The sequence below is a fragment of the Mesitornis unicolor genome, unplaced genomic scaffold, assembly GCF_000695765.1.
Source record: "Mesitornis unicolor isolate BGI_N332 unplaced genomic scaffold, ASM69576v1 scaffold21066, whole genome shotgun sequence".
NCBI lineage: Eukaryota > Metazoa > Chordata > Aves > Mesitornithiformes > Mesitornithidae > Mesitornis > Mesitornis unicolor.
In genome coordinates this window covers 6-22,209 of record NW_010193224.1, presented here as the reverse complement: position 1 = coordinate 22,209, position 22,204 = coordinate 6, and the positions used below count along the sequence as shown (strand labels likewise).

The window sequence follows — 22,204 nt, the reverse complement described above, 5'->3', positions numbered from 1 at the left end:
TCCTGCAGGTCTCGGTGCAGCCATTCAGCTCAAAAGTGGTAGCAAGAGGAGAGTGATTGATGTTGTACCTTCTCTGTGTAAGCGCTGCAAATCTTGCAACCCATTTTCAAATGCATTTCCATAGATGTGGAGCCACACAAATGCACTTTTTGCACAACGTCTGCCTCAGAGGTCACTGTAGCAATACTGGGCTGGTGATCAGGCCAGTCAGACACTCAACCTGTCACCAGCAATGCAACAAATCACAAATCAAAGCACATTCACAGCTCATAACATGATTCAGCTCCTTTGCCATCTCTTACCAAAACTTCCCAAATGCAGATGTTCAGGAAAATTTTGCCCAGACTCCACCAAAGTCCCAAGACGTTCCTGAAGGAGAGCCATATTTCTTATTATCCTTCCAGAGCACTACCCTGCACTGCAATGCCTTCCAGCAGCAAGAGCAATCCTACCGGGACCCAGAACAGCTAAAATCGGTGCAGGATGTTTTTTTCTGGACAGACTAGGGTAAAATTACCCTAAAGACACCGACAAAAATGACTGCATCACTGTTTTCCAGTGTCACCCCAAACCTCTTTCCTCTATATAAAAGGGGCATATGCTAAAGGCACACAGCATTTCCTTATTATTGAAGACCAAAAAAAAAAAATAAAAATCTATAAACTGCAGATTTTAATTTACATTTTCTGAAGCCGCTTTAACTGCTGGAAGGAAAGTTTTCATATGGCTCCTGCAGCATCTAAAGGCAGATGTCCCCAGGCCACACTCTCACAAAAGAAGGCTCTCCTATTGGCAGATAAAAGCTGAAATTTCTTTTCAGTGCAGAAAACAATTTTATAAGCTCTTCTAAGAATACGTTCATTTTAAAAGCATCAAAAATTTGACGGAAATACAGAGCGCAGGTTTTCTGTACTTCCCCCCACCCCAGGGATTAAGCAAAGAAATCAGCATCTGCCACAGCACCGTGCACTTGCCTACAAAACCAAACACAGTCAGCAGATGTAATCTGAGGCTTACTTTGCATCCTCAACACTGTTTTTAATCTAAGATGTTGCACTTTTGGATTAAGATAAAGCGTTTAATACTGGAGGTCTACATCCTGCTCTCCCAATCTGAAACAAGGAAGTAGCTTCTGGCCAAATAAGGATATCTTCCAAAACCCTGCAGAATATAACATGGGTTTTATTGCTACATCACCACCAAGATCCAAAACTACAAGGCGCTGTGTCTAATTTAAGTCTATGCTCTGTTTTCCGAGTTACAGCAGAGTTGCTACTTAAGAGGAAACAAGTAATTTTTTGCCCAAAGTACAGCGAAACCATGGGCCTCTGGATATATTTTTGTGGGCTACCAGATACCCAAATGCAAACACAGCTGCTACAGACTGTGCTGGCCTCTAGTGGCTCTTTTTCCCACATCTCAAACTCATCACATGATTTGACTCACGAGACTGGATCTGCTCCACTTCCCATCCAGTATTTGCTGGATCATTCTGAAACTGGCAGCATGGTGGGGCGATGATTTTGAGAAGGGAAAGATAAGGCAGGACCTGCTACAGTTGTCCTAGATGCTCTTTATGTATCAGTATCTGCCTGTCCTTACCAGCTATGGTTAAGTCACCTGACAGGTACAGCCATTGGTAAGGTAGCTCTGGTTCTTAAATTGTTTTTTCCAATGATTTCCCCACACTTTCTTTTTAAGCTACGTTGTCTAACCACAAAGCCAAGAACCAGATGCCTCTTGATGGAAGACTAGTCTTCACTTCACATTTTCTTTCAATTAATTTGAAGGTTTACAAGTTACAAATGCGTATTTTAAGAATGATTAATTAGGTCAAAAGTTCATCAAAAGCAACAATCTTGAGGTGGACTGAATACATGCATCCTGGGATCTGTGGTCAACCGCTCCACCAAGCAGGAAATCAAACCCATGGGAAGGTAACACTCATGGCAAGTTTCCTAAAAACAGGCTAACTTTCCTTAACTCAGGACAGTCCTCAGTTCCCTGCCATCTTGCCCAGATCCCCAGTGGATCAGCATAGAGGTTCAGTCTAAGATTGGATGAAATTTTACTCTTCCAGATCAGCGAAGCTGAAGTTTATGAAGGCGCTAAAAGCTGCTTAGCTGAGGAGTGGAGCCACTTGCATTTCAATGGTAATTCCTCCCAGGCCACACCAGGCACTGCCCAGCACAGTTTTTGGTATTTTCTCTAGGTTCGTGGTTCCCTTCTCAAGCTTGAAAGTGCTAACCCAAGGATATGGAGCACTGCACAAGCATTATAGCAACCAAGCCCCACCTTCCTGAGAGGGAGGACCAATGCAGTTTCTCAAGTCAACAGAAGGTGATTAACTCAATCTTTAATTTCTGATAATTTTGTGCATGCTCCAGCCTGAGTTACAAGACATTACTCTTCAGCCCAAGAAGATTTCTTGGCTCTGTGTTCCCTGGTTCAAGTGGCTGTCCCAAAAGAGGACACTGTATTTGTCTTTGACCAGGGTCTCCCAGCTACTGATGCTGCAAGGCCAGATGCAATTTACACGCCTCCATTTTCGTAACAGACTATTCAGGCACAGTTTTAATTTGATACTTTTTATTATGATATCCAGGAAAACAATAACAAGGCGATTGCTTATTACAGCTTCCACAGACTGGGGCTCCAGGCCTTATTGCCCTGGGTACACACACGTGCGCACACACGCACACACAAAAGACAACCCTTGCCACGAAGAACTTACAATCTAAATAAACAGAACAAAGATAATGATTAATCAAGAAACAAAGAAGAGGAATCACCTGTGTAAGGACACAAGATAGTTTTGGCTTGGCTTCTAGTCTGGACTTCAGGACTTGAAATTCCCACCCTGTTACAGTATTCTTATCACCATGGGCTGAATTTTCAGCTGTTAGTTACAATGCAAGATACATTCTTCAATGTTTATAACCGAGATAAGGAGACACAAAGCTCAAGTTCTAGACCATAATTTGTCAAGCAATGTACAGCAGAGCTACAGCCTAGAGATTCAGAGATCTTAAGTGCCCAGTTCCTACATGAGAAAGGCCATATTAGTGAACTGCAACATGGAAAACAAACCCATCCAGGAATACCAGTATCTGCTAAACCAGTCAAGACTTACAAATACATGTTTTCACTTCAGTATATCAAACTGCCTAACACTCTTGTGTGTGGAAGAAGTGACAGCTGCGTTGTGCTGCATGACAATGCCTGACCTTTAATGTTAACCACAATAAATAAGGAGAAAAAAAATGAATACTGAAAAACGGTGAAATCATAAAACTACACTTTAGATGCTCCGATTCTGCAAAAAGTTTTAAACACAAAAAGAAGAAAAAGAGTTGTCATTTCTGGCACTCACATCACAGATGTGCCAACCTTGAGCTAGATAAAGTATTTGTGGAAACCTAAAATAAAAGTGACAGGACATACAGAAAGAGATCAAGAGCAAGTGTACTGGATTCAAAACTAGGTAGCATGTTTTATTTTTTTTAACCTGAAAGAAGAGTTGTTGCCTTTTGTCTTGTCAACATCAAACGAACTTCTCTCAAAGGCAGAAAGAAGCCTACTGCAGCTGCAGCCCAGCACTCCTCACTCACTGACAGCTGGAGATGCCAATAGCCAGACCTTTTCACCCACAAAGGCCCCTGCTATTGGGATGTGAGCTATACCCAAACACTACATTGAAATAAAAGATGTACCGTAATGTATTCATCCTAAAGAGCGCCAGTTCCCATCAAGTGGAACATTCTGACAACACCCAACATACTGATGTGCTTATTTCTTGCCCCTCTGATTCAGAAATGCTCCAGCACTGCTTCTACTTTAGTTCTGAAGAACACACTCAATTCCTTAATGTGTGCAGGACTCAGCTCATCAGATCCTAAACTGAGTAGTTCAGGGAGCAATAAGAAGAGGGAATCCCCAACCAGACATCCACAACCACCTACCAATAAGAAAGACCCCAAGCATGGGCTAATCCAGTGCTCTAAAGATAAGCCACAACTAACAATGTGAGAAATTACAGCATGATAAACAGTTCTTTGTCTCAATATGACATCAGTTCTTTGAAGAGTCTTATTCTTTTTAAAGGTTCTCCTAAATTTTCCCCAAGTCTTTATTTTGTAGGGCTTTCCTGTATCCTGTGCAAGAAGTAACTCAAGTGTTTGCATGCCAAGGTGACTATTACTACAGCCTTCAGGCATCAAACCACAGCTCCCTAGAACACAGCGTCGCTGTATGCAGGCTCTCATCGGCCCCTAAACATTACGAATATCACGACTGCCTCTACCTCATGTTCAAGTCCCTTCAATACTGACATTTTCCTCAGAGAACAATTAGGACGGTGATGACCAACACTGCATAGGAAGCCTATTGAAGGTATCAGTCTCCATCTTTTACGACACAGGCCCAAAGGCCTGAGTCACAAATGGAACCAAACCCAAGTATGACCTAGGGATCAGCTGGTGAACTTACTGAAAGCAGGAAAACATGAGAGAAACTGAACAACACCCACCCCCGACACCTAGACAGGCATGCAGTGTAGTTCTTGCAAAGCTTTCTGGAAGACCTACTTCAAGACATAAAGGGTTCATGTGGAAGAAAAAACCAAACAAATCTCACACCAAAAAATCAAAAAAGCCATAGTTTCCTGGTTGTTAAGGAAAGTAATCCTGTTTTGTTTTTTATCCAAGAGAAACTACATTTTCAGAATTCCTGTTTCTATACCATCACTATCATCTTCCACTGCTTGGAAACTCTGAAACTACAACAGATAAAACGTATGCCAGTACAGTACAGCACATTGAGTATTTCCCCTTCCTGCACAATATCTGACCAAAAATCCATTGACACTTAAACAGTCTGGCATGTAGGAGCTACCAGAGTCCAGCTCCCTTCTGGTATTGATGACTGGAAGCTCTTCAATTAGATCTGCCAACTCATCTACTGCAATTTTCAACCAAACATGCAACTGAAAGGGGCAGCTGCCTTAAAGCTTGATTCATCTTTTCCCTGCACATTTCCTTCTTCCTTATATATAAATCCTTGAGCACCTCCAGGATTACCACCAGGCAACTAATCCAGCAAAAAAGCAACTAGTTCAACAAGCCAGTTTTCAGCCGCACCAGCACCGTGCAACCAGAAAGCCTTATGCTAGGCAAGGCAAGGAGGAGAATCCCAATTTTGGCAGCAACCCACACGACCTTTAGCTCAGCATGACCATGAAAATGCTCCCTTCCCTTTAAAATTAAGTTTTGCCCCCAAGAAAGTCACCTCAGGTGCGGTTAGTCACACATCTGCAGTCCTTTTGCTCTTCGCAGATTTCCATTAACCCTTTTTACAGAAGTTAGATTACTTGTACCAAAGTACCACATTGCTTATAAAAATTCTAGGCAGTAGAACTCCATAAACACAACTAAAATTTTCAAAGGAAAAAGTACTTAGGAAAAATACAAAATGCTTACCAGTAACTACTGATTTTCCAGCATACTGAATTTACTTTCAGCATATTGCAGGAATAGCCTATGTGTTTTCTCTGCCCGGCAAATCCCTTCATCGTTCCTAAGTTTGGGCATGGCATCACCCGAAAAGCAGTACTGCCAGAAAGCCATGTTCATGAATAATTCACACAGAAGAAATCAATCTTTGCAACTAGACAGGAGGAAAAAGTGTCCAGATAAAAGCAAAAGCTCCGAAAATTCGTTTCAGCTGCTCTGCATTCCTTGTTTGTACTTTGAAGTTACACGTAATTACTCAGTGAAAGTAAAATACTGGTTTTAATAGTAGATTCTGGCACATAAACCAAACACATATTTGGGTGGTTGAGGGAGGAAGGCTTGAAATCATCTGTTTTAAGTCTTGAAAAGTTCTGACAAGATGGGGCAGGGAGAAGGGGGTTTAAGGAAAAAAAACAAACCAAAGAAACCCCATCCACAGTCTGTATGAATTACTCAATTCAAAGCCATCTACATGGACAAAGCCCTCTCTCTGGGGAATCTGGTAATTGACCAGGAGAAATTACTACAGCCAAAGCAAAACATATTTTATTAGGCATAGGAATATAATGATGAGCTTTTCAGCCATTTCCAATTTTCCTGATTCCATAATTAAGAAAACATGATTAGACAACTTATCTTCTTCCACCTTACTGAATCCCGGATTACAAAGAGCCAAAATGCAGTAACATTAGAAAATCAGTTTTAAGCAATTCAAAACAAGTTACCCAAGCAAACAATAACCTTATGCCAAAGCCAGTAATATCAAACTGGAAACAGAAATCTCAAAATCTTTTAAATTCATGGCAGTATTCACCCCAAGGTAGAAAAATTAAAAACTACCGCTTTTGCTTCATCCAAAATGAAAACTATTTATTTTTAGTTACAACACATGAGACAAAAGAAACTGGCTTTCAACACTCTATCCAAGTTCTAGAACAACTGAGATTATTCTCTATTACTTGACAGAAAGCAGCGACTCCTCTAAGGCAAGGCTGAAGATTAAGCCATTGTGGAAACAGTGTTTTTGTAAAAGTCCAAAGGCCAAGAACCGTAAGGCCAGAAGGAGACAAGAAGCAACATCAGTATTCACAGGCAAGAATATACTCTTCTGAAGTTTTTGGAAGTGAACCTCAAGTTTACATTTCAAGAGACTACTGTACCAAAGACTGAGGTTTACAAGCAACAGTTTGCCTTAGGGAAACAGCTATTATAACCCTCAGACTGAAGTCTTAAGGTACTTCTTGAGACATTTAAACACTCCCTTCACAATTTGTTCCTCTATCCTTTGTGATTTTTGACAGCCCCAGGACAACCAGATATCACAAGCAAACTGAGTTAGAGTCAAAGTACCAGACTAGAAACTTGAAAATTTGCCCCTTTTGGCTTAAGGTACAACTTGAGAGCAAGGCACACAGAATCTACGAAGGTCCTTTTAGAAACATCAGACACGAAATACGATTTTGTGCAGCGAGTACTTAATGCGTGCAATTCCCTCAAAGTTTCTGAGTTCCAATTTTCCAGTTTCATGGTCAGATCAGATAGGTTCACAGTTTCACCACTTGAGTTTTGCTTCTTCAAATGAAGACATGATACAGCTACTTCCACTGAGGCAGACTGGGCATACTACAGGGAACGCTGCCCCAGACTTCTCAAGCCAAGTCCACTTCAGGAGCCATGAAGCAAGAACTCAGGAACTGTGACTGAAATTAGTTGAAACATGTAATAAATTATATGGCAATAACTCTAAATATCATTAAACGATTGAAGAATGGATAGTTACTTGTAGTCAAGGTTTTATACTAGAAACATTTATTCTGTATAGTAAGTGACCGAACTGTAGAAGATACAGAATGGAGATTTACTATTTTATTGGGTATAAACTCAACTATAATAACAGCATTTAATTAAAACTAGTTTATTTCTCAGCTTGATTGCTCATAATTACTCCTCTCAATCAACAGGCAGTCCAATACTTTGGTTAGCTTGAAAGAGTAATTTAGCAACTTCTTTTTAAGACTGAATTAAATCTTTAACTCATTCTCAAGTGAAATGGGTTGAATTATACCCATCACAAAAGGGTACAGAGGAAACTTTAGCTGCATATTAAACTGGAAAATTAACTGGACAAAGCTTCACATTTAATACAGTTATGAAAGACATAATGGAAAAAAATCTTAAATGAAGATTCCTCCAGTTGTAGCAAAGGGCACAATAAATCAATTTTAAGAAGTTGTAGCTTTTAAATATTTTTTTCATAAAAATATATATGTAGGAGAAATCAAACTATTTCCTAACAAAGGTGAAACAAAGCAAAGCAGTTAGAATAAAGGAATGTTTCTCATAACTTGATCCATTTATCTAACAAATTCCCTCTTCACGGAGCATTAAATGCCTCCTAAAACACACAAACCACCACATTCTAAGAACCTCCACCCGCTAAAATCAGACAAGTTTCCAAAGAAGGTCCAATGCACACTAATTCTGCAAGATACAGACACCTGAAAAGCACAGATGGGAGTTAACAGTGCTACTCAAATCAACTCTCTCTATGACCACACACGCTCCCTTCTAATTTTCAAGTGCTAAAGCTATATCTCAAAAAGGGTTTTTGTTCCTTGTAAGAGATTTCTAACCAACAAACAAGACTCTGCAACATGTCCAATTATTTCACTTTTGTTTTAATGACATGGGGCAATACTTAGAGCAGACATTGCGTAGCTAATAACTACAAAATAAAGAGGTTTACTGGTGTGGTCTCGGAATCCCAATTTGAACTGTAAATTTGAATCAAGGTAATTAACTGAAAAGCCAGGGTATCTGAAAATACATACTCAGTTTTTACTTCAATTTTGCAATGCTTCTTGAAGAACTTGGAAAAAGTGAAGTTGGTAGAACAGTATGTATCACCAAGATTACAAAAACTGGGACGAAGTAATACATTGCAACAGTGATCCTCGTTAAGTGAAGTTATTTCATCACAATAAATGTTTAAAAAAGTGTCAATGTTATTTAAAAAGTCTTGTATCCCACCCCACCCAAGTATTTGAAGACAGATAAACCTTTTTCCTTAGTCAAAACGGCTTTTAAAAAAAGTTTCTCAAAACAACAGCAATAATCAAAAAACATGAATTGTATTTTCTTTAATCCATAACATCTCTAGTGCTGAAGGGCCATCCATGTAAAAAGCAGATTCTTTGGGGACATTAGTCAATTAACTTAATAAAACCCAGTTTTACGAGGATTTATCCTTCCTGTTACGAGGCGAGTCTGCTCCATTTGAGGTCACTGTTCCATTTATTCCATTTTCTAGAAAAAAAAAATTCAAATATGAGATGCTTTATATTTTTATTACATTTTTGTTGGTTCTATAGAAACAGCCTTTTTAACTTCTTTTCTGATATAAATTATTTGTTAAACCTCATCATTATCATTCATAATGCAATGGTATAATGAAGTTTTTACAGAGCGCAAAATTTAAGTTTACTATGATAAATCCCGGTTTCCTGACATGCCCAAACACTGAACTCTGTGCATTATATACACCTAGACTGAAAAGTAAGACCAGCTATAATATTTCATAAGGTATTCTGTTAAAAATTAAAATGCTCAAACTATAGATGAGACTGTCCTGTGAAATTCTGGAGAGACACAGTATGCAAACAATTCCCTGGTATAGGTCTTTGTTGTTTATTCCACCTATTTAACATTTTAATTCTTGCTAAAACTACACTCCTTCACTTACCTTTACAAACTTTCCATATGTATAGAAAACCTATACACACAATTTTTGTAAGTATATACTTTAAAAGACAGAATTAATTTATGTTGATGAAGATATTTACAAGATAAGATGGACAGAAGTAAAACACAGATTTGAGATGAGTATGTAGACATGAAAAGAGTTGAAGCACAACACCAGGCACCTAAGAATACAAAGCAAGAACACATTACCAGCTGCAACTCTCTATTTCTATCCCGCTTCTTAGTGGGGCCAACTTAAAGGTCTCAAGAGTTTTAATCTGTGCAGGTAGAACAGCAACCCACAATCTGTGGATTTATAATGCACACAACTTGCAGTAAAACAGAGCAATTTTGATACCACCGTGAATTAAAGGTATCCCCTTTATTCAGCATCACCACAACTCAAGGAAGCAGAGATGCTGCCTGACAGCAACCTTATTTCTAAAATAGACTGAAGAACAGAGAGCAGAGCGAGCTATAATGCCTGCTGCTTAACATCACTGCTCTGACTTGGAGCATCATTCTGACTTCAAGCAACCATTGCATGTTTTTGTACAAGTAACTGGTTAAGTTAATGTTTTCCATCTGCAGATGTGTTACCAACCACCACAGAGCACGGCCAATCCACAAAAAAAACTTGCTGATCTCTTTTTCCCCACTACACCCAAACACTCCCATTTATGCAAACAAGAAACTGAAAGAAAATAATAAAGTCAGAAACCTACATGAGAATGAGACCAGACAGAGGCCCCATTAGTCAAACAGGAACAAAGTCTATGCAACATATTTGGTTGCAAATGACACACCATTTTAAGCCTACATAAGGTGGTCTTTGGATACTTTTCAAAAAGTTTGTTATTCTTAAACCAAGAAGCTTACAAACAATGAGCTAGACCCAAGCCAGCTAACTGAAGTTGTATTTTCTTAAACAGTGAAGTCAAAACAAGTGAAAGTAAAACAAAGAACGAGCATCAGCATGTGCCCGAGTACCCCACCTACACCACCAGCAGGTTTTTTTTACTGTCATTTCTTGCTTTTGGCACAGTCCAAAAGTAACATTTTATTGCACCCTGGCTCCTAAAAATCCATTCCACCACAAAAAAAAGAAAAGAAAAAAAGACTGTTTAAACAGTTTAATTGCATATATTACTATTCCAAAACCACTGTCTTGCTGAATCCTGTGTGCGTGTTCTGAACAGATAACACTACAGGAATCTTCACAACAGAAGAATCTGAAACAACACTAACCTTTCGGATTCTAAAGTTCATTTATTTCCATTTTAAATAAGCCGGAAAATTCCCCAGTCTTTAAGGCAGGTTTAGCTCAATTATTTTGTGAATTAAACCACAAGTCCAGTTAACTGCCTTTTTCACTATTAATTTACCACTTGCAAGTCTATTGAAGTTGGGTGAAACCCAGCAAATTCACCAAATTATGTGAACGAAATAGTTAAAGGTATTTTTAAAAGCTACTGCATTTTTGACTCATTGATTAAAATGTCATTTAAGTTTATGCTTTAAAAATATTTGTCATATTAACATAGCAATACACTATGAACATGAAGCTCTGATTAACTGGGACACCTACATAGGAAACTACATTCACTCAATTTAAAAAAAGTCCAACTGAAGTTTCTGACAAAAACAAAAAACCCCAACAACACACAAAACCCAAGTTGTGATAATTATAAATCAAAAAGGAGCACAGAAATACTCCAAAGCACATGATTTTAATAGAAAAGAAACCTGAAAAAACAATTCAAAATAATATTAAAAAAAATAATTAAAAAAAAAATCACAGAACTGATCTCTGACCACGAATTGCATTTCTGGGGGCAAGTGCTCTCCACACACTTTACGTTCAGCATATCAATAGGTGGAACAGGTTAGCAACACATGATCAGTAGCAAGGGATCATGCTGAAATAAGCTTTTGAAATTACTCAAGCAGCTTCAAAAAAGTGCAGAAGTTGTTCAAGCCAGCAATTAAATACACGGAGGCTTGGCTGTTGGTACAACAGAAATACTGAAGTGTGAGGGGTTTTTAATATTTTTTTATTTATTTTTCTTTCTAAACAGAACACAATTTCCCTTGGAGGAAAAAGGATTCAGTTCATCTTTCATGTTCTTTCCATAAGAAGTGTGACATAATCAAGAAGTCAAACTTGGAGTCACTAGTTAAGTATCAAAATTCCATTTTTAGTAAAAATAGTCCCATAAAAAGCTTATTTACTGGATCATCAAACCATCTCCTTGCCCTAAAACCTCAGAATTTATTGGCAATGAAAAACAAGCTTCAAACTAATTGCAAGAAAAATTCAGAGTAATTGATCGTGAGAACAAATCTAAAAATGCGTCTGTTCCTTTTTTATAAGGGAACAAAACATAAGCATGACACGTTTTGCTCAAGTAATGAAATCAGACATAATAAAAAACTCATGTTGCATTAACTAAAGAAATGGTAATTTCTCCAGTCAACTAGAAGAGAAAATCCAAACAATTAATATATAGTGAATTTAATTAAGAAAACCCGAACGCACCACAATATTCACCAATACTTCTGCAACTGAGTCATCTCACTTGCAAGTGAAACACAAAATCTTTTTTAGCAGTTACATTAAAAAAAGGCTCTCCACTACCTAAAGTTGTTTTTGAGAAGTCAAGGTAACAGGAAAACTGAAAATACAGACCTCTTTCTTTTCTGGAGGACTTTCCTTTAGTTGTTACGAACTTCTTTTTCACCGACTGAGGCTGAGAAGAATGCTCTCTCCACCTCCGAAGCTGAAAATTAATGAACTTCCACATCATAAACGCCTGAGTCATGCAGATGGAGGCCAGCACACTGATTCTAGACACAAAACACAGGTAAAGGCTTATCAGTAGGTTTCTGTCATTATTCAGAAAGGAAAGGAAAGTAGAACACCATCTCAGAATAATTTTTATGTGTCATAGACTGTCTTTTTATTCAGGTTCTTCAAACACACTAGAGTGATCCCTTCCAGATAACGTGAACTTGTTAAAGATCAGTGTTCTGGGTTTTTTTGTGATATGCCCCTAGTAACATTCACTTTCTATGCCACACAAGAATTAGCTCACATAGAGTGACTAGGCTTAGCACAGCTGAACAAAACTAAATATACAGCGAGAATGAAGCCTTTGCTCCTCCATCAAAACTGGGAAGCACCAGACTTCTTTCCTGCTTTATCCTTTCTCAATTTACTCTCTGTGTGCCAAATAACAACACCTTAAAGAGATGGGAATCTTCAATCAGTCCCAAAGATGCTCTGGGAATACTGCTTTGCCCTCTATAGATAGAATCAGTGAACTGAATTCTAGATATAACTGCAGTTAACTCTGAAACATTTAAAGGACCATCAATTACAGAGATCACTTTCAAACTGTTTTTTTCTGACAAAAAAATGAATAACCAGATACAGATTTCTCAGCTGTAGACTGTAAGTGCTTCAATTAATTTCACTGTGCCTTACAAGTTTGTTACTGAAGCTATTCCTATCGATCCCATTGGTTGCATGAAAACACCCAACCATTCAGAATTACTAGCATTAATGCCATATTGTTTATATTGTGTATTTAACACAGGTTTTACATGCCTAAGAACCATTCCAAGTTTACTATACCTAACAGCCAGGATGTTAAAGTTTCCAGTACTGAAATTCAGCTGCTGATCTTCTGCTCTTGCCAGTCCAAAGCCAAAAGTGAGGACCGAGAGAATCAAGGTGAGAAGCCTTCCCAACACAAAAAGAACTGCCCACAGTGAAAATCTACAAACAGAAACATCACAATCACTACATGAATTTTCCATTCACAAGTACTAACAATGCAAATGTTTACCCTTCACCATGTGAAAACTTAATTTTTGTTTGCACTGCCTTCCCACCCACCCCCAACCCAAAAGTATGCTCTGAAATCTAATTTAAACTCAATGGAAAGTGCTTTCCATTACTAATAGAACATCGGCATGTTATTGGTTCCTATAGAACTGGCTGTGTTAGCAACCTATGCTGTTCCTTTCTCTACAAAACTTAAAAAAAACTTTAGTATATAGTGTAAGATTTTATTTATTTTTATACTGCTACTAACATTTAGTTAAACACATGAATAAGGTAAAAAAACCAGTTGTTTTAGAGATATAAATACAAAAACTAGTCTGCAGATATGTGGCCTCTAAGGAAACACTGTTTGAACTTGTAATTTTGGTTTCTGGTTAATTAAATGCACAAGACTTTGAGACAGAAATTACATGAATTTAAAAGTTAAAGACTACTTACCCTTTCTGGTATCTTTCATCACTGAAGTAGAACAGACGGGATATGTGGAAAAGAAATTCAACAAAGTAATGCAATACCAGAAGAACAAGTCCAAGATGGGTCAGCCTATCAAAACAATTAAAACAAACATTCAGGCATTTTGTTAAGACATTTAAGACAGTGAACAAAGCCAGCAAAAGCTTACAACTGACTTACTTCAGGAGATAGGCTCCAGCAATATGAAAGAGATAAAGTCCAATGTAGACAATCTGGCGAAAGATATCTTCCTATTTGAAAGAAAAAAGTATGTATGCATTATCGCAAAGTTATACATTATTGTATGATGTTATATATTATTACAAACTATTCCCTAGCCTTGGAAATTCTTCTTGGTTTATCAGCTACGTTAACGTGGACTGTTCTGGCACTGAATTACTCTGCCTAGATCACCACACAACTTATTGCTTACTAACCCACAAAATTTGGTATCTTAGACTTACACTATTGTGAGAAAACCCATCAAACATCAAATAGATGCTTCTTAAAAGGGCACAGTTTTATTTGACACAACTACTGTGAATTTTTACTAGCTACTGGAATACTTATTTGTTATGTATTACTGCATGTATCATCAGATCATTTCCTACAGTTCCGCATCTTTGCTGCCTTCAGATTCTGTCAGATCTCTACAGAAATAAAATAACAGTCTATGAACCAAAATGAAACTGTTTCAAAGTATTGACATCTATTTGAAAAATTTAAGATCATCCAAGATTCTGGCACACTGTTGCTGGCAAATACAGGGAATAATGTTATTAACCAGTTATTAACTAAGCCATGTAGCCACACTACAAGTTAGGTTTTAGCCAGCCCCATTCTATTGAACACTTACGGGAGACAAAATAATAAAGAGGAAGAGACATTATTTGAAGTATAGATGCACAGCACACAGAAAGAAGAAGGTGACATCTGTGAACAGAAAAATCACTGAAGTATGCTAGATCACATGCTAGATCTGTTTTGAAGTGGTATGCAGAGTATATTCAGTTGTGCTTAAGAAACTCCAACTATCTGGAAAGATTCCCTAAATTTGAAGCAAGAAGTTTCAGCTTTGTCTTGTATACATGCAATTAAAAAAAAGCCTAAAAATCTAATCTTGCAAGAGCTATGATCTGTTATGTATTACTCCATCTCAAAACCAACAAAAGCACAGAACTGAACACTTGTGACAACAGCAAACACCACACTCATACATGAAGACTGAGAAAAGAGAGAGGCCTACTCTAAGTGATCTGAAAGAAAACAAAAAAATGAGTTCTTTCAGACAAATTAGAGATTAGTCAGTACAAGAGCTCAGTTTGTCAAAGTACTACCAGGATGAGCCTTTTGCACATCCTCTTCAGAACTGAGGTAACATTTAAATAGCTCATGCTGCCTGCTTCGACAAACTGTCAGCAGACTGAAGGCCCACTGAAATAATGCAGGTGGAGGTATACACTACTATACAGAAAGCTGAGGTAAGAACTTCTTTGCTTGTCTATATCAGCAATGGAGAAAACTAGACTTGAGAGAAGCCAAGATAGCAGAGGTTAAACTGTGGTGAAAGAAATATAAGCTACGAACTTGCTAAAACCGATGAACTATCACTCTTAAAACTTAATGCAAAAGACAAAAGCTAAAATTCAAAGCAGTGACCCAGTAAAACACTACTATTCAATATACAGCACTTCTGGCACTTGTGACAACTTTCTTGGAAGTTGTTAAAAAACCTCCACGTTTGGATATGAAGTCAAATTCGTGAGATATCACTATACCAATATGGAAACATCAGCTGCAGCGTATCTGCAAAACATTTAAGTGTTTATACTGCATCTGATCAGCATGAAAACAAAGCATCTCATTACTTTTTAGCATCTATTCTAGGCTCTTGAACAAAGACCTAAGGTTACACAACACCTATGCTTCATTTTCTTGAATAAAGCAGAATTCTGGCAGCAGAGATGCAGTTTAGTCACGGAGCAACAACTGAATCACAGAATGGTTTGGGTTGGAAGGAGCCTTTATAATTCAGCCTCTCTGCAATGAGCAGGGACATCTTCAACTAGAACAAGCTGCTTAAAGCCCAGTCCAACCTGACCTTGAACATCAATGAAGAGGCATCCACAGCTTCTTTGGGCAACCTGTTACAGTGCCTGACCATCCTCATCTTATTAGGAATTTCTTCCTATCTAATTCAAATCTGCCTTTTTACAGATTAAAATCATTGCTCCTTGTCCTGTCACTACAGGCCCTGATAGAAACGTCTTTCTCCATCTTTCCTGTAAGATCCCTTCAAATAGTGAAGCTGCAATAAGCTCTCCCCAGAGCCTTCTCTTCTCCAGGCTGAACAACCCCAACTCTCTCAGCCTTTCTTCATAGGAGGTGCTCCATCGCTCTGATCATCTTTATGACCCTCCCCTGGACCTGCTCCTTTTTCTTGTGCTGGGAACTCCAGAGCTGGATGCAGTATTCCAGGTGGGGTCTCACCAGAGCAGAGCAGAGAGGCAGAACCACATCCCTTGACATGCTACCCACGCTTCTTTTGATGTGGCCCAGGATGCAGCTGGCCTTCTGGGCTGCGAGCACACATTGCCAACTCATGTCCAGCTTTTCATCCACCAATACTCCCAAGTCCTTTTCTGCAGGGCTGCTCTCAATCCCTTCATCCCCCAGCCTGTATTGACACTGGAGATGCCCATGACTCAGGTGCAGGACCTTGCACTTAGCCTTGTAGAACTTCATGAGGTTCACACGAGCCCATTCCTCAAGCCTGTCAAGATCCCTCTGGATGGCATCCCTTCCCCCAAGCAAATCAACTGCACCACTCAGCTTGGTGTCATCTGCACACCTGCTGAGGGTGTACTCAATCCCACTGTATGTCACTGATGAAGATGTTAAGTAACATTGGTCCCAGTATTGTTATTGATTTCCACTTGGACGTTGAGCCACTGACTGTAACTCTTTGGAAGCAGCCATCCAGCCAGTTCCTCAACCATCTAACAGTCCATCCATCAAATCCATCTCTCTCCAATTTAGAGGTAAGAATGCTGTGGGGGACCGTATCAAAAGCTTTAACAGAAGCTGAGGAAGGTGACATCGATAGCTCTTCCCTCATCCACCTAATGCAGTCACTCCACTGTAGAAGGCCACTAAATTAGTCAAGCATCATTTGCCCTTGGTGAAGTCATACTGAAGACTTTAAAAGTTTGAAAAGGAAACTGAATATGCAAAATGAGCCTGAGGAAAGACATGCAAAGAGACTACTTTAAATTGGTCCATGAAGGCAAAAATTGTGCAACAAAAAATCTGCAGTAAACTCAGTGTTTTGGGAATCCCAAAAGAGAAAACTCTTAATGGGGAAAAGGATTTAGTTAAAAATTGAAAAATCTCAGTATTCAACTAACCAGAACTTCTGGTGAGGATGGTGGCATTTAAATCAAATCCCAAAGGTTAATATTCCTTGGATTTATCAAATCATTCACTGCTTATATTCTACACCTCTATCATGATTCATGAAGCAATTATAGATTTCAATGGGACTATTCAGACTACTAATTACAAGAAAGAAACAAACAATAAAAGAGTTTGAAAAGAAAAGATCGCATACATTTGCTCAAGGAAAATTCCTAGATGTGAAACACCAGTAAGTTTTATTTACACAACAGATATACACCGATTGTACTGCAATTAAACATATAGGATTTAACTGAAAAGAAAAAAACCCCACCTTCTCAAATGGACATTTGAGCACCCAAAATTCCATCAGGAAAAATGGGTAACACAAATAAGAACAGTGCAGGAAATCTAGAGTAATGCATTACTCTGGAAGACCAAAAGAAATTAACTTTTCCACTGTTCTGAGTCCCTTTGGAGTTCTTTTGATTTACATTCTAAACTTACTTTTTTAGTTTTCTGGAAGTACAACTCTGGAAAAGCATGAAACCAGTATGCCAACTGTAAGATGTAGAAAAACTTCATTTGAAACCTGTACAATACAGCAAGAATTGAAGAATATTACTTTTTATTAATGAACTTAAAATATTCTAGAAACTTTCTAGTGAACACATTTAATCCCTGTCTCTAAAGCAAAAAAATAGATCCTTCAAGTCACCTAATTCATAAGTAAGCTTTTTTTAAAAAGTAAAATTATTACAATATGCAAAGCTTCCAAAAACTTAATTTTTAAAATAATATCCTACAGAAAGAGAACTCTGTATGATACAAATTTATATGAGAATCAAATTCCTCCACAAGTACGAGCAAAAATATGTTAGCGACTAATGTAGCATTACAGGCTACTTATTCTACACAGATTCTACACGACACACCCAAAGTTTAAAACACTCCCTCCTCTCCCCAGCAACCCTCTAAGGAAGGGGCCTTACGGAATCAGAGTGTGCGGATAGTCCCTCCACAGAGAGGTTGGATCTGATATATAGTTCTCCTAAAAAAACCAAACACACACAAAAACCCAATAAGCCTTCAAAGATGCCACTTCCTAGTCAGAAATGATCAAAGAAAATAAATACATATATATATGTGTATGTGTACATACAAATATGCACACATCTACACACACAAGTAGAAGCTGTAGATCAATGTATTTCCTTTTACAAAATAACCCCAACCAACCAAAACCCAAAAGACAGCTCTATTGGCTTAGAAAAATAAAAAGCAACTAAACAAACCAAGTGCTCGTTCAAGATTGTGCCCTTATGAGACGGAGGTTATTTCAGCATCACTACAGCCATAAGTTTTCCCTTGTAAGCTGCTGACAAGCTTTGAGCTTAACTAAGGAAAGTTGTTTCAGGAGCCATTATGTTAAAGAAAAAAAAAATTAAGTCTTTCCCATTTGTGAAACTAAGCTCATACACATACAGACACCAGCAAAGAGCACATAATCTGAAAGCACACACTCACTGGAGCTTACAGCAATCTGTTCATACACCCATTCCCTATGCTGCCACAATGCTGCGTGTTATGCTTTTTTAAGCATGTATTTTATGCTGATAAACCAACACATAAAAACTATATAGAGAATGAAGTACCATAACAGATTTAAGAAGTTTTACTTTCTTCAGTTAACAGTAAATCAAGTTAACTCAGACCGAGAAACAGAAGCACTATTGGACTTTATACTCAGTTATGACTACAACCTACACAGAATTCCTAAACTTGTTCCCGCTTTCATATTAATCTTATTTATCATCATCATCGTAAGTGAAGTTTTTGAAATCTCATATTACAAACAGAAGAGAAAGCATACTTACAGAGACAAGAATACTTGTTCCCCAAACACAGGAGAAAAGGTAGAATGCGCTAAGTTGCCCAGACTCATTGAACTTGCTATGCTTTGTTTTTGAAAAGTGCATTTTCCTGTTAATTTTCTGAAATGAAAGTCCATCGTTATTTATACACTGTAGTACTTAACATTTACCTGTTAACATCTAAAAGTTTAAATGCATGTTTTAACAGTTAAAAGCTTTAATGCAAGAGTTTACTTTTAAGTTAATAGTCTCAAACTCTAATTAAAACTTGACAATTATCTTGATGAAAGGAATTAATACTTCATACTTACATCCAGTACATACTCCTGAATTATAGCATGTATGATTATTGCTACAAGCATGTAAAAGAAAATTGTAGCCAAGTCTTTGATGCCATAGTTGTAGAGAGAGATTGTTTCTGCAGATTGTTCTTCTAAAAGACAAACAGAATTAACTGTTAGGCACCAATACAGTTTAAGGGCTAATAAGTTTGTTTCTCCAAGTGAAACCTTTTGGACAGAAGTAGTTTGCAGTGAGCTGAACAAACAGAAGTCAAATTAAACTACCATCATGAGCTCGGTCATTAGGCTGTTTATAGTCTTCTCCTCCAGCACTTCACATCAATGAAAACTTAAGTGCACTTAGGAAGCTTACCCAAACGCATTGAAAGGGGACTATAAAATTATGTTAAACTACCACCCTGCTTTGACTAGTAAAGATTGCCACTTGCAAAACCAGAGTAAGAATTAATGGGAACTGATCTACCAATCAGATGGTATTTTAGCACTAATGATGAATCCAGCAGAACAAAACCACTGTCCCTAACCTAATTAATTAAAATGGAGTTTTACTAAAAATAAAGTGAAGTCCTTAAAAATTGCTTATAATCTATTCAAACTGACAAATTCAAGTACCCTCAGCCTAGAATATACAGCATACTACTAACATCTGAATACACTGTCTCATAAGCAACCTCCTACAACATACATACCTGTGGCAGGAAAGGTAACATTATACTGAAGTGTAACAAAAATGACAGCTGTTTTTGCTGTAATCTGAAAGAGGAAAAACAAGAGAGTGCTATAAATCCTCACTGAAATAAAACTATATTAAACTGAAAACATTGACCCATAGTTTTAATACCTTATGCCAGCACATTTGTCCTCTCTCGTAAAACTGATCAGCTCACATTATCACACCACTTCACGAGGCTTTTTAACAGCAGAAGAAACTGCATGATCTCTATAGGTTTGTTTACAGAATACTCAATCTCCTGAATGAAATATCCTAAAGAATGCTCCTTACAAATAGTATTTTCTGCAACATTGAAAGGAAAACACATGCTGCAATTCTTTCTCCTGTCCATACTGTGTTATTACATTATTAGAATGTACAATATCATGTAATCCCTAGACCACGATACATGCCGTAATGGATGAGAATAAACTTCATTTAAAACTACTTTTTAATTTGTAAAAATTTGGAGGTCAGCATCATATTCATGAATATGTGGGGGATTTGGAAAACACTGCCAGGAAAGGAGAAAAGACAAAGAACAGAGAACCATTTCAGGTCAGTTGCATACCAACTCAATACAATTACCTTTTATTTTTTCACCTTGGGGATCATTTGGCAAGAAGTGTAAACCAAAAGAAATTAAATTTAGTAGCAGTGATACTACTCCTTTACAATGGACAGTAAGAAACATAAGAATGAATAAGAGAGAGAGGGGAAACAGAAAAAGTTTGTTCTAAAGGCTTTTTTTTTTTTGAGGAGGTGGTAATATTATAAAACCCCCAATAAACAAGCGCAGCACAAGTTCTTATTTGTCAATAAGCATAAATTAATTTTCAACTTTAATTCAACAAAGATTTGTTGAATCCCAACATGAATCAACATGCCTTACAATATTTAGGATCAGATCATTTCTCATTGCTGTAAAAACCTGGCATCCTTGTTGCGTTTATAGGACTGACAAAAAAAACAAAACCACCACCATCCCTCCCAAACCCAAAAAAACCAAACTCCTTTATGAATCCTAGAAAGATAATTTGGGTATCTGACGATAATTATTAGCTTACTACCAACACTTATAATCATTCAAAAGAAATAAGACTCTTTTTCTTTTTAAAACTAGCATTTTGTAAACAAGTCCTAGATTTTCTAGGAATCCCTGTATACACAGGGACTGTTCACTCCGTGTAACTGCAGGGAATCCAACTAGTTTGCCTGAATTAGTGAAGCTGCCTAGGGCACCCTGCTCATCAAGGGAGCCCTGAGAGGACAATTCAAAACATTAGCCAAGTCTGAACTGCCCTCTGAAGGCTCTGTCAGCTACTCACAAAGTCCTAATTCAGTCACACAAGTCAGGCAGTACAAACACCTTACCAGATCAACATTAACCACAGCGGGTGATTTCTAAGACCTATATCAAAGCATATAAAAAACTGCAACAATCTTCTCAGCCATACCACATCTGTACCAACAAAGGCATATGGCCCTTCAACACTGGGGTAGAAAACATCCTAAATTAGAAAAAAAAAAACCAAAATTGGAAACAAAAGCTTCAGCTTATCCAATCCCCCCAAAACTTCCAACCCTACCAGTAATACTGTAAATACAGTAAGCCAGAACTAGACATAAAAGGTAATGGTTTAAGTCCATCTCTTTAACCTCAATCCCCAGAAAACCACCATATAAGGACTGCTGTGGTGATTTTTGATAGCAAACCCGAACATAAAGGCTTTCTTAGTCTGCCCTGTTTTTTCTTTCCATATATGTATTTTTTTTCCTAACTCTACTGGCCTTTGGTGCTCAGCAGTACCAACAGCTGTGTAAAGTTATTTTGAAAACCATCCATACAATAAAAAGGCCCACAAGTCGAAACAAGTGGCTAAAAGTCTGAAAAGCCACAAACATTTGGCCAACAAAAATGGAAGTGTCTTACTAAGACAAGGCACCACTCAGAACATTTTGGAAGTCATAGAGGTAAATCACCTTTTCAGTTCTCTCAGAAGGTAAACAGAAAAGAGCCAAAAAGGCACACTTTAGATCAGCGGCCACTGATTTAAAGTGTTAGGTTTTGTTGTCCCTACCCACTCCTCCACACAGTTTACTAACTTTCCACGTCATTTCGGAAAAGCTTTAAATACTGCACCCAACATGGGGAAGGGGGGGGCCAACCACAGCGCCCGGCCTGCAAGCGGGCCCGAGCAGCGGGGCCGGCCCTCAGGCAGGTCCGAGAGGCCGAGCTCCCTCCGACCGCTGCCAAACCCTATCTCCAGCAGGAGATAACTTCGGCATCACCCGGACCGACCCCTTGTGGGCTAGCGGCTCCTCAAACCGCTCTGAGCCCCGTGAGGGAGGGAGCACGCCGTGCT

General features: G+C 38.2%; 1 protein-coding gene across 1 annotated transcript; it reads right to left on the bottom strand.

The window, feature by feature from the left end:
• Nucleotides 1–8,176: 8,176 nt before the first annotated feature.
• Nucleotides 8,177–21,956, bottom strand: TRAM1 (translocation associated membrane protein 1). Its single transcript, XM_010187391.1, has 11 exons — nucleotides 21,920–21,956; nucleotides 19,816–19,917; nucleotides 19,136–19,257; nucleotides 18,828–18,944; nucleotides 17,943–18,001; nucleotides 17,458–17,542; nucleotides 13,735–13,805; nucleotides 13,540–13,644; nucleotides 12,889–13,032; nucleotides 11,941–12,098; nucleotides 8,177–8,816 (listed from the first exon to the last, which is right to left on the bottom strand). The coding sequence occupies exons 1-11, from the start codon at nucleotides 21,954–21,956 to the stop codon at nucleotides 8,743–8,745; spliced, it is 1,074 nt and encodes a 357-aa protein (XP_010185693.1). The 3' UTR covers nucleotides 8,177–8,742.
• Between the last annotated feature and the right edge of the window lie 248 nt (nucleotides 21,957–22,204).

What these genes read in the sequence shown, in the direction of transcription:
- TRAM1 (XM_010187391.1), bottom strand. Translation starts at nt 21,956, where the DNA reads ATGACGTGGAAAGTTAGTAAACTGTGTGGAGGAGTGG. An exon ending in GAACAAGTATTCTTGTCTCT is followed by an intron (nt 18,002 to 18,827) that starts GTAAGTATGCTT and finishes TGGTTTTTTTAG; the next exon opens with GAGAACTATATATCAGATCC. An exon ending in GATGAAAGATACCAGAAAGG is followed by an intron (nt 13,033 to 13,539) that starts GTAAGTAGTCTT and finishes TTCTGTTTGTAG; the next exon opens with ATTTTCACTGTGGGCAGTTC.